Source organism: Crotalus tigris, unplaced genomic scaffold, assembly GCF_016545835.1.
Source record: "Crotalus tigris isolate CLP2741 ecotype Arizona unplaced genomic scaffold, ASM1654583v1 scf7180000017625.6296891, whole genome shotgun sequence".
Taxonomy (NCBI): domain Eukaryota; kingdom Metazoa; phylum Chordata; class Lepidosauria; order Squamata; family Viperidae; genus Crotalus; species Crotalus tigris.
In genome coordinates, this window is record NW_024096520.1 from 664206 (window position 1) to 677539 (window position 13334).

Consider the following 13334-nt stretch of genomic DNA (forward strand, 5'->3'; position numbering starts at 1 on the left):
CTCTTTTCATGCCACCTCTAGTCACACTCTTTTTTAAAAATCTGGTGTTTCTCAACCGTGTCAACTTTAAGATATGTAGACTGGGAGAGGGAATTCTGGGAGCTGAAGTCCACATATCTTAAAATTGCCAAGGTTGAGAAACATTAGTTTTTCCCATTTTTTAAAGGTACTAAATAAATATTTAGGGTGGGATACAGTTGGTTTCCATTCACAGATAGGTCTGCCAATGGTCTGCTATGGGTACGTTGTAGTGATGGACAAGACTGAGCAGCTTCTGTGTATGTAGAAACGGTGTTGAATTTTTTTCCATCACTTAATAATACTATTTTGGCTTGTATTGACTTTGCACCGGTGCATCATCTAAAATTAAACTCAAGTGTAGCTGGAATAAAGGCTGTTTTAAATTGTCTTTCTATTTGCCCTTTGCACTCAGAATTCTTTGGTGTAGATAAAATCTAAAGTTGACCTTGGGAAATTATGAGGGAGCTGAAAAGGCATTTCACTATGAGAATATGATGGATTTATTTAAGCCCATCGTCAAGGTTATCTTCTTATGAGATTTTTTGATTTTTAATGCACATTTTATGGAAATTAAAGAAGAAAATTCAGAATAACTTGCAATTCCAGTAAAGTATCATTATAAGTTTAACAGCCAAGGCACACTGTTCAGGCATCACGAACACCCTTGATGTAAACCTATGAAGAATTGGAGCATTGTTAAAGTAGCAATTTGTAAGTTAAGACTCATAAACATTCCTGTGTCCCCAGAAATGGTTTTTTGTTGTATTAACAAAAGCAAAAGTAATTGCTATTTCTTAATCTGAATGTGCTTGGATCTCAATACAAGAAATACAGTCTAGTCCTGTATTGTCTTTTTCTGGTTTGTCCCCAGACTGATCAGGATTCAAGAGATGGTCTTATAAATAGCCCCTGAAAGCGCCCTCATCACCTGCCAGTTTGCAATTCACAAAAATTCAGTAATAAAAGAAAATGAAACAATTCTGCCATAACGTATGTTATGAAATGCTGGTTGATGATAGGAAATAGTTCAATTGTTATAATTCTTATAGCCTTGAGCCTTTCTTTTTAATCTTGCTAAAGAGATTCCATAAAAATTGTGCTTGAAAAAGGAATTATTTCCGGTTTTAAATAGATAACAAGAGCCTGACATCTTGAAACTTAAATGACTGAATTCAGATTCACGCAGAAGTTGGTAATCTAAGTAGATTATACAGGTGGCTATAATTAATCCTGGAGTTCTTTTTCAGGTAACAAAAACATGAATTATATGACCTTGGAAAAATTCTACCTGCCTTTTTGTATGTGTATAAAATACACAAAATTGTCCAAAAATTGGCCTCCAAACAGAATCATGCACCAAAACCTATGGATACCTAAAAGTTTACTGTAGCATGGTCTTTATTTACCAATTATGGATATGTAAAACTGCTGGTAGCATAACTGTGGATAACCAGAGCCATTTGTTTAATGGCTACAGTCTACAGTAGGATGTTGGTGGTCCAAGATTTCTTCTTTATAGCAAGGTCTCCAACCTTGGCAACTTTAAGACTTGTGGCTGGCTAATTCTGTGAGTTGAAGTATACAAATCTTACACTTGCTAAGGCTGGAGAGCCCTGCTTTAGAGAACAGTGCACATTAACCAGTTGTGGTTGAATATGACATCTAATTCTACTTCACATATATTGCTCCCTTTTTACAACTCTGTAATCCCTTAATTCGAGGTAAAATCAGGCAACTGGTTGAAATTGAGAGTTTACTGGCCAGATGCCCTTCCTGACACCTCATGGAGTTCGTATTAGATATTTTTTGTTTGCACTCTAGGAGAGATACATCTGCTGCTACCTAGGATTGAACTCTCAAACTTCTGAGTGGGAGGCGAGAGTCTTTACCCACTAGGCCACCACACTGCTCACTTCACATATATTGCTAATCCCAGATTAAACATGGTGCATTGAACAAGTAATAATGACCTAGTTTGCACACAGCATTCAACTCTAACAGATGGCTTCATGCATCTTGCTAAACCACAGTGTGGTTTAGCCATCTTAATTCACTTGGTCTGCTCCTTGGTAATGTGCTAATGTAGCTGGAGTCTTTGTGTTCTGCTTGTAATTCAGAAACCAAATAGCATGGCTTGATTTACAAACACATGAACTATAATTTAGTTTGTTTGGTTTGGAGTTTAGTATTCTGTGATCCAAGCCACTATGGGTTGTAAATCATGATTTATAACGTGACATGCTTTGCAAACTCAGCCAATTTTGGTTTATTTAATAAAGCATGGGTAATATGAGCAGGCTTAGCCTGATTTGTGAACTCAGCTAGTATGTGGGGGTAAAATAAAACCACATATCTCTTCAGAGTTGAACATTGGTGAGGAATGAGGTGGAAAGTAATGGTATCTTAACAACATTTTTAATAAAAATGGGAAGATTTTTTTCTGCTTAGTTCCAAGTGGAGAAAAGTTACTTTAATTGATTTTGCAATGTTTTCCAAGCCATTTATATGTGTGTACCTGGTATATTATGAATTCATTTATGGAATGTTTTTTATTGTTAACCACTCTGGAATAGATTTGTACGAAAGACTGTACACAAGTAGCTATAAATAACTGGAATTTCATTATAAGTAAAGGCAAACACACTTGGGGATTTTTAACTTAGAATTATAGCATAATAGAATTCAAAAGCGAGGCTCATTAAGTTTAATGGCATTTACTCCCAGGTAAGAATGTTATGAGATACTTTTATATAATTTTTAGTGTCTATTAAGATTTCTTTTTTCTTGTTAGGTATTGTTTCTGATTGTGACACTAAAGAGACTATATTGATGTTAAATTTAATCACAGCGGCAAGGTTGTTAGTAGGGCAATGTTGGAAGAAGGAATCTTTGCCTACCTTGCAAGAGTGGTTTTTTAAAATTTCTTATTTGGCGGAACTGGCAAAGATTTTGGCTTTCTTGAAAGACCAATCGCAAGAGAAGTATTTTTTGGTATGGAAAAAATGGATAGACTTTATACAAAATAAGTTGGATATAAAAAAATATTATTTAGCTTTTCAATAACTTATACTTAAAATTTAAGATATTTTATAGACTTTTTTTCCTTTTTCTTTTTTCCTATTTTCTCGTATTTTCTTGTATTTTTGTTTCTTTTATACATATAGTATTGTTAACTAGTTTACAATTTCTTTAATTAATGTATTTAGATTTGTTTATGGTTTATATTTGTTTTAAGACTTTTTGAAAAAATATTAATTAAGCCTGTATTCAGCTCTGGGAAGGTCGGGGGAGGGCATGGGAGGGTTGGGGTGGTTTGGGGAAGGGAATCGTATTGTTTTGTAAAATTTAAAAATTTTTAATAATAAAAAAAAGATTTCTTTTTTCTTTCTCATGATAGTAGAATTCAGAGTCGACACATCAAATTGTGCAGGGTATGCATGTTTGTGATATACTGAAAAGTAGGGACATATGACTCCCAATCTTACTCTTTTTTCAAGATTTTCATTCCTTGCAAATACATAATGAATATTATTTTTCTTTCTGTAAATATTTCATGTGTTTCACCAAATGTGGACAAATGCAAAAACTGAAAGATAACTACATCATGCTTTGCATATTAGTCAAAGAGTAGAAATCATATTTTATGTTAAAATGAAAATCAGAAACATTTTTCAACATTGCTCCTGAAAAATAACTTGCTCAAAATAAGCTATTAAAAATATTCACACTATTTTTCTTTGAGCTTGAGGTGACAAAATGACCCTTTCCCCCCACAAAACCCATGACACCAAATTAAATTAATACTCCTGTGAAAATTCTCAAATCTCACAATAAAGCCTGATTGTGAAAATCAGAGCTAAGTTGCTTAGTAGATTCTCACAGTTTCATCCTGGTTAGGTTCACACACGAAACTATTCTTTTTACCTTGCTGTATTATTTATTCCATGGTTTATGGTTTGCTGTGTTGTGCAACCCTATCAAATTATAGCTTATTCAAAAAAACTATTATTTGGACCACATGAACGGTACGACCCTTCTTTTGCAGAGTGCTGCTCTTGCTGATTTGGTGACATTTTAAGATCTTTTTCTCCCTCTTACAAGTCTCGTGCTGAAAGTGCAAAATTCTGTACCTTTATCTTTCCAAAATTACATATACAGTAGTAGCCAAAATTGTGGAAACTTTTTGGGAAAAGTGTATTTTTGAGGTTTGATGGCTAATAACATCACTTTTTTTCGGAGTAGTACCATAAAATTATATATCAATGGAAAGATAATTTAATCAAGAATGTAATGCAACAAAGTTTGTTCAATTATCTGTACTGTATTCTATGAAAAGTTATAGCAAAATAACCAGAAAAAGGAAGCACAACTTGCTTAGGTTGATATCTGGTAGCTATCCTTCATCTGATTGTAGCTAATGAGCATGAGTGTTTAGAGAGCCAATCAGGTGTCATCTTGTTTTGGCAATGAGCCAATCAGATCACAGTAGGATTCAATTATTGATGTCATGTATTGAAGCTGAGAGGAGGATATTTGTCAATGTTTATGTGATCGCTGTTCAGTTGATTGGGTTTTTTTGTGTTCTTTCATTTAGTGAGCTTGTAAAACGTAATAAAATTAAAGTAATGGTGCAAAGAGTTGACTGGTTGCCCAGAAAGCGATGTAAAATAGTATTATTAAGTGAACAAGGCTACAGTTATAAAGAAATTAGAAGAAAAATTGGTGGAAACGTAACCAAAGGTGGCATTTCTACTGTACACTTTTCCCAAAAGATTTCCACAATTTTGGCCACTACTGTAGATTCCAGAATCTTCAGTGTTGTGATATCCCTGTTGCTTTGTCTTTGTCTCAGTATCATGTAAATAGAGAATTGATATCTCTCAACCATTATATTTTTCTTGAAGCCTCCAGAACGTTGGTTACCTATATTCTTTTCATGACTTCCTGAATGTAGCACTTACTTTGTGGCCTCATTGTCTAACAGATATTAGATTATAAATACATAATAAAACAGCCCATCGTTTATGAAAATGAAAAAAAAATAATTTTATTTTTTGCCTTTTGATCAGCTTGGATTAGTTGTACATCAAGTTGTAGATAGAGATTGTATTTTGCTCTGTTTCTTATGTTAGAATTCAAGGCTGTGATGGCTTCCATCCTAGTGAGTTGATGTTGTCTAGTTTAACCATTGTTGCTTTGATCTTTTTTATTTGGCTTGTTTGCAAACTATCTCTAGTCACCATGTTCATGAGTTCTGGTTTATAAAGACCAGAGCAGACAGGAATTTGAAGTAGAGTTCAGGGTCCTGCTTCAAAGAATGAACTGAAGATGAAATTCGGTCAGTTTGCTGCTTTTGGAAACCCATGAAATCAGTTATAGGTAGTCCTCGACTTAAAACAGTTTGTTTAGTGACTGTTTGAAGTTGCAATGGCAACGAAAAAAATGACTTATGACCGTTTTTCACACTTACGGCTGTTGCGGCATCCCCATGGTCATGTGATTAAATTTAGATGCTTGGCAATTGACTCATATTTATGACGGTTGCATTGTCCCCGGATCATGTGATCACCTTTTGTGATCTTCTGATAAACAAAGTCAATGGGAAAGCCAACCATGTTATTAATTTAACAACGGAAGTAATTCACTTAACAGCTGTGACAAGGAAAGTCAGAGTAAAATGAGGCAAAACTCACTTAACAAATGTCTCACTTAGCAACAGAAATTTGGGGCTGATTTGTGGTCGTAAGTCGAGGATTACCTGTACCGTGTTCTCAACACCCCCCCCCCATGAGTAGCAAGATTTTAAATTCAGAGTCTGATACTCTCTGACTAATAGGGGTTTGATTGGGATGCTCTCTTTTTCTTTATAGGCTTCTCACTTTTCATCTTGACAAAGGTAAGGTATCTTTTCCTCCGAGATGCTGATTTACACAATTCTAGGCAGACCAAAAACTTTTAACACCATTGTAAAATTCAAGACACAAGGTCTTGAATTTTATTTGGCTATCTTCCCAGGTGTCTTTGGTAATAAAATTAGTCCTTGAAGCAATAATCGCTACCACCATTGTTTGTCTAATGTCTGTGTAATGATTCAAGTGTATCAGAGAAGTTATTGGCTTATTAAGCATTTCTTAGTGGTTCTGATAAGGGGTAATTTGTAGAAGTATAAGTAAGTTCCTTTCTTTTTTAACTCTTTTGAAATTTCTTTTTATGGATTTTTTAAAGTGTTCCTTAATGAATGTTTCATTGTAGAAGAACTTACCATGTTGTTATAAAGAATATTAAATATTTTTGCAATGCTTATCTGTGAATTAGCTGTGAATTAGAGATACTAAAATGCAGTTAAAGTAGCCCTTGACTTACAACCACAGTTGAACCCAAAATTTCTGTTGTTAAGTGAGACATTTGTTAAGTGAGTTTTGCCCCATTTTATGACATTTCTTGCCAAAGTTGTTAAGTGAATCACTTTAACACTTGATAATTTATTAACCTGGTTGTTAAGTGAATCTGGCTTCCCCAGTGACTTTGTCTGTCAGATGGTTGCAAAAGAGGATCACATGACTCTGGGACGCTACAGTGGTCATAAGTTTGAACAATTTGGGAAGCATCTGAATTTTGATCACATGAGCATGTGGGGATGATGCAAAGGTTGTAACACTGAAAAATGGTAATAAATCACTATTTTCAGTGCCGTTGTAACTTAAAATGGTCATTAAATGAACGGTTGTAATTCAAGGATTACCTGTATGGGGAGCAGACTAGGGTCTCAGTACTAGAGACTAGATGTCAGAGAGAAAACAGGTAAAATATAAGATGGCCAGGATTCTTTGTGTGTACAGTATGACGTAAATCTACCTGACACAGATGCGGTATCTTGCCTGCCTATCACAAAGGCTTGGGCTACACATCCTACTTTTTTCTATGAAAGAGACTCAAAGCAAGCTATAAGGGGAAATACCTTCCCCAGTCCTCTTTATCTGCTACCTAGCTTCCAGTCTAACGCTCTACCTCACACACAATTACTTTTATTACCAAACTTCCATTGGCCCAGTGGAGATTTTTAACAAGCTCAGTTGCTGCATTTTTGAGAGTCTGAGATTTCTGAGCAGAAGGATTTTCAAAAGACTTCCTCTGGTTGCTACTGAGGAGATGGAACTAAGAAAACAGCAGTGCTGATGTGGATCATGCCAGGGATTGGCTCACTAAATCTTAAAACACTGGATTTGCATGTGGATGCCCCAAGTTAGTGAAGGCCTGATGTAATTTCCTCTTCAGAGAGACAATAATCTGCCACACTTGATCTCTGCTTTGAGTGCCTGGTTCATAGAAAATACTTGCATTTTCAAGGCGATAGTGAGTTTCACCTAGTAAATATGCCATGGAAAGTAACCAGGACGCTAGGCTGGGTTTCGGGAAACACCCAAGGTATTTATTTGTAGATTGCATAATTAGAAGAGAAATATTACTCAGGATACTAGTAAGCTAATCTGTAGGGCAGAGCTCGCTAGGCTGTATCCCCCTCTCATGTATCTGTAGAGAACTTAAGGAACTACTTGGTGCTTAAGAAGAGGACAAGTTTGACAGAAATAGAGAGCATTTCATGGCACATTCTCAACTAGAATAAATGATGCCATTGACAGGGGAGAACATCTTGCAACATTTCTTGTTCACTTTGTTCAATGTCTGTGGTGATTCTCAGTCATCCAAGTCATAGTTATCCCAAAGGTGCTTTTTCACGAGGCAACTGGAGTTTCTTGTTTTTTCTTTGAAGACGTTTCATTCTCATCCAAGAAGTTTCTTCAGCTCTGACTGGATGGTGGGGAACGGAAGGATTTATATGACACAGATAAACCTCCAGTTGGTCTCAAAGAGTCTCTAAAAGAATGCAAATGACCAGCTGCCTGCATGGAATATAAATCCTTCCATTCCCCACCATCCAGTCAGAGCTGAAGAAGCTTCTTAGATGAGAAGCGAAACGTCTTTTAAGAAAACAAGAAAGTCCAGTTGCTCATGAAAAAGCACCTTTGGCACTCACTTTGTTCCTTTGCCACCTGCAATTCTGATAGGATAGAGTAGTCCTTGCTGGAATTAGTTCTTATGAGAGAAGCAACCTAGAACTAAGGAGAAATTTCCTGACAGTGAGACAATTAACAAGTGGAATAATTTGTCTCCAGAAGTTGTGGGTGCTCCAACAATGGAAGTTATTAAGAAGAGATTGGACAGCCAGTCTATCCAAACCTATATATATAGGGTTTCCTGCCTGAGCAGGGGATTGGACTAGAAGACCTCCAAGATATCTTTCAACTCTATTATTATTCTGGTTGCTTAAGTCATAAAAATGTATAAGGTTTTACAGAATACACTTTATTTTGGGTGTCCATTTAAAAAGCACACAGAGGAGAAATGGTGGAGAAGGATCTGTTCAGATCCTAATAACTCTGCACCAAAATAGTAACACTTGCTAGAAATAATCTTAAAATGGGAGCTATTGATTGCTTGACAAAAGCAGACTTTTGAATTTTGTAAGATAAGAGCATTTCAGTCTAATGAGATACTTGACAAAGATGCCAAGATCAAATGCAAACGTACTGTAATATGATGCTTAAATATTGATTCATTGAAAAGGAATCTGAGTGTTTTTATAGAATCAGGAATCATTTGTCTGACATCAGAATAAATTCACGGTATGCTACCCAATAATTCCAGGAGACTACCAGTAAATTTTAAAAGTTTTATTTTAGCAACATAAGCGTACTACATTTTTTCTCTTTATTTCTCTGTCATTCAAATCTCACATATATCTGAGATTCTTCTTTGGATTGGCTAGGTGACAAAAGGACATGGAAAGTCCCGACAGTGCAGTTTGAGAGGAACCTTAATGGAGTGGAAGATGGAACTTTGGTTTTTTTATTTCCTTCCAGCATTCTTTTTATACATCATGCTGGATTGCTTCAGTTTGATTGCTGGGTTACCTCATACAACAAGTCATGAGCATTTGGCAGTTGTTCATTGGACCAAGATGTTCTCTCCCATAACCATTCGGTGGCCAAAGGGAATACAAACACTTTCAAAGAATTCTCGATCCATTCCTAACTTGACCTGGAACATCTCAGATCTTGATAGAGTCTTGTGCACATATACTTTCTTCTCCAGTTCAACAACAAAGATCAGAATTGTGCAAGTCATTCTTTGTTAGACTTTGAAGAAACAGGATTATTATTTATTTATTTAGCATATGGCATAAAGAGCCAAGATGTTTACAGTGTTTACACACTTCTGGACACTTCTGGCCCTTCTGAAGAATACATTTCAATTATTTTTTTATAATTTTTATTAGTTTATCAAAATATAAAATACAAATTATTGAGTGAAAACATAAATCTAGCCCATGTGATATGCACAGCTGAACTATAGATATTACTTACATGACTGCTGGTTCTGCCTAAAGATTCAGAGATACAGTATACTATGAATGCTTAAGAAGTGAGAAGCAAGAGCACTCAGCAATCTGGCTGTTACTAATTGCTGTTTGACTCCTTCATACTTTGAGAATTATCTTATGTGTTGCTATGATAATGAAGCCTACTTATTTTTTTTCTACTTATGTTTCTTTACATTGGCCTGAAAGCCATTATTTTAAACTGTGAATATCTTACACTCGTCAGTGGAAAAATCACTCTATAAATAAATTAACAAAGTATTAATGTCCACAAATTCTGAAATTTATAAAAATCATAATTTTCTTTTTCTTCTGCTGTATTTTAGTTACCTGACAGCGAGTAACAAGCAGAAATTCTTATATTCCACAAGACCTTTTTTAAAGAGGGCTGCCTTGGTACTTACCTATGTAAGTATTGCTATAAATCATTTTTTTATTTCTTGAATGTCTTCAGTTGAATTATGTTCTATTAGTACCTGAGTGTGAAGAATAAATGAATTCAGCAGGATAGCCATAATTCAAAGACATGCTGGTTAAGATGAAGATACTTTCAGCATCACAAATCTTTTTTGATCAATCGAAGCTCAGGTAGAAGTTCCTTTTGCTAGCTGACCAGAAAGCTGAATTGTATTATATCCAAACTGCTCCACTCTAGAAACAGCTCATTAATTCACCCAATAAAATATATGTAAGACTACTTGGCAGTTTTTCAATGGTTAACCAACCTTCAAATTATTCTCTTCTCCATCCCACCCCACCCCCATTTTTGTATTTTGGAAATAATAAAGAATCGCCATTTAAGTTTGGAATGATAGCTTATCACTTGACACTGGTGATGCAATGGGGTGACCAATAACAATGAAGTGTTGTAATAGACTTAGGTTTTCTGGCCATGTGCAATTGGATTTCTCTCTAATAATCTAAGAATTTACTCTTCTTATCTGAAGGGGATCCTACTTATGTATTTTCGCCTATGGATAATGGGAGGTTCCATGCCAGCCTTTTCAGAGCAGGACAATCCAGCTTCATTCTCACCGTATCTTCTTACAAGGTACTCAGTTGGGATTTACTTCTTTTCAATATAAAGCAAATACAATCCAAATTTAGTCTATATGCCTTGTCACTTTTCCCCTGAAAAAGTGCATTTATTAAAATGAACTCAGCAGTTCTGTTATTCCTAGGAGTTTAAACTCATTGCCATTAAATCATCTCAGTGTAAATATTTCAGGAACTCTCCCAAAGGTGACATTTGGGGACTTTCGCATGTGAATAGTACCAGTTCCAAAATATATCTTGAATGCTTTGAAATTCATAAGTTACACTAGTATATTTTGATAATGTGTTAAATGTGATTATCAGCCACCTGCTCCTACAGCAATTATCTGTTTGTTTCATTCGAATTTAGCCTTCAAGAATGGGCTGTGTGATCCTCCACATCACATTATTGATTTTAACAATCTTTATTTTGGGGATTCTTGGATGTTTTATATAAATCAGAGATCCCCAAATCTTTTTAGCATCCTCTGAATGTCCTCAGAAAAAGATTATCAGAAAAGAGGGCTTTCTCATTCACAGGAGAATTTAATATGGGGGAAAAGCCTAGTTCAAAGACTTTGATTATGCAGAATATTTAGTAAGCTTTGTAAACTACAGATCTGATGTTCAAGGCCATCCAAATATTAATCAGGATCCATCCTGATTATTTGCCAGGATTTGAAAAGGCCATCTGGGTGCTGTCCCTGCTAAGTGATACAAGACATATAAGTACTATCAGCTTGGATAAAAGCTTAATAAATGCTTTGCTGTATATTTATGGGATTGTGCACCACCATCTCTCCATGGAATTCAGAGAATAAAAAGCAGAGTTATTTGCCCTCTTCAGAGCAAGCCAGCAAGGCAGTTTAAGCTATGATTGCTGCAGCAAGGGAAGAAACCAGGGCTTTTTTTCTCACAAAACGCCCAGAACCGAGTTCTGGCACCTTTTTGGGATGGAACCTTGTAGGGTAGGCAAGGCGGTTTGTATGACATGTGTGAGTTCTGGCACCTTTTTTTTTTTACACAAAAAAAGCACTGGAGGAAACTATAATATAAACAATTTCCGCCAAATTTAGGGCAGGCATTTATAAACTTAAAAGAGGAAGCAATGTATGTCAAAATACCCAAGAGATTTTAGAAATCGGATCTCTTGAGAAGAAGCCACACATCTTTGGAGGTTTTTTCCTGATCTTTTCCCTATCTTTTGTTTTCTTTCTTTGCCTCAAATTTGTAGTAGCTCAAGTTCCATTACCAGAGGTAACTCTTGCAGCTTCAGAAAATTGCCCACTGTATTATCCCCAGATAATAATTCATCACATTAAAACCATGCAGCTGCTGGTTTTAAATACCTATTAGGATTCCTCTCAAAGGGCTGTTTTAAGGGATGGTCCTATTGGGTCCTTGTTTAAATTAGGTATTTCTATGAAAGAAGAGGAAAATCCATGCTACGTTATCATGTTTTAAATTTGCACTCTGTGAAAATGATCGTGGGGAAGCCTTTTTTCCAGGCTAATCCTCAGAATACAATTGAGGTCCCATCTCTGGAGGACAGAAGGCATTGCAATGCAAACCTTCAGTATTCTGTGTTCTTTGACCTGATCTGAAATAGGTTTATCCTGACATCTCCTTTTAAAGATCCACGTGTTTCCTTTCTTAGATAACCAACAGAATGTTAAGCTACCCAACACAGGAAGACTACTGTAATGGTTTTCAGTCAGAATAATAATTTTTCTTTGCTACTTAACACTGAGAGCTTTTTTCTCAGGGGTGTTTTTATCTTTTGCATAGGCTCTAAATCAACTGCGTCTGATAAAGCACTTTATAATAAGGTTATAAAGCACTGTGGCTGCAATTGTAACCAAGTTCTGTTATTTATGGGCTTTCTATCTTAGCTGAATTGGTTTAGGTTGAGGCACTGCTGTTAGATAACCCAGCTTTCTCTTCCCTGGTATTGCTGGCATACTTATCTTGGTCAAATAAATCATTTTCAAAAGTTAATCATCATAACTTCTCCTGTATGTCTATGTAGATGCGGTTATATCTGAACTGGTGTACTGTTCTGTTAATCTGCATATAGACACACATACACATACACACACAGCTGTGCAAACCTTTTGTAGGGGTCCGTAATGTACACAGGAACTCATAGGAAGCCTCTTTTCTTTTCTTTTTTATCTTACACTCTTATTGTTTTACCAATGTATAAAATACGAAGAAAAATAAAAATAGGAAATTAAGGGAAGAAAAAAGAAAAGGGGAAAGAAGATATGAAGTTCAAGGCAAGAAAGAAAAAGGCATTGACTTCTGACTCTTTTTAGCACAGTACAAGATAACAACATTACAGCCTCAAGTTTTTACTTTTATACATTAGTATATAACTAGCCATTTCTATAACAAATCTTATCTAATCATCATAACCAAAGTCAAAGTTTCATTTTTTTTAATCACAAGCACAAAATCCAGAAGTGATAACCAAATAAAAAACATAAATATTGTGTATTCTTCTCTTTGAATAGAACAATCAATTTAACCATTTCTGTTGTTGAAATAATATTATGCTTAATAATCTTTATAAACTATCACCATTTATATTAACAAAATTCACTGTATTCTTTCAGATTCCTTTACCTTAAAGGGAAAAAAATACCTTTTTTCATCCATTTTAAAACACTAAGCTTTTATTTAAAAACATTTCTGAAATCAAAACATTCTGTCTTTTTTAAGTTCCCCTCAAGCTCTTTTTTCAAGTGGTTACAATTGTTACCTTTTTTTCCCATTTTTTGTGCATCCTTTATGCATCCCTTCTGGGACCACAGTTGGGACTATAATTTCCATAATT

At 35.3% G+C, this 13334-nt stretch overlaps 1 protein-coding gene across 3 annotated transcripts in view; it reads left to right on the top strand.

Moving 5' to 3' along the window:
* The window catches only part of TMTC1 (transmembrane O-mannosyltransferase targeting cadherins 1), a 145325-nt gene that overhangs the window by 44306 nt on the left and 87685 nt on the right, over positions 1–13334 (top strand). For all 3 annotated transcript variants that reach the window (XM_039333324.1, XM_039333326.1, XM_039333330.1), the window contains 2 exons: positions 9787–9868; positions 10408–10511. In XM_039333324.1, coding sequence (XP_039189258.1) covers positions 9787–9868; positions 10408–10511 — 186 coding nt within the window. The remainder of the gene's footprint in view (positions 1–9786; positions 9869–10407; positions 10512–13334) is intronic.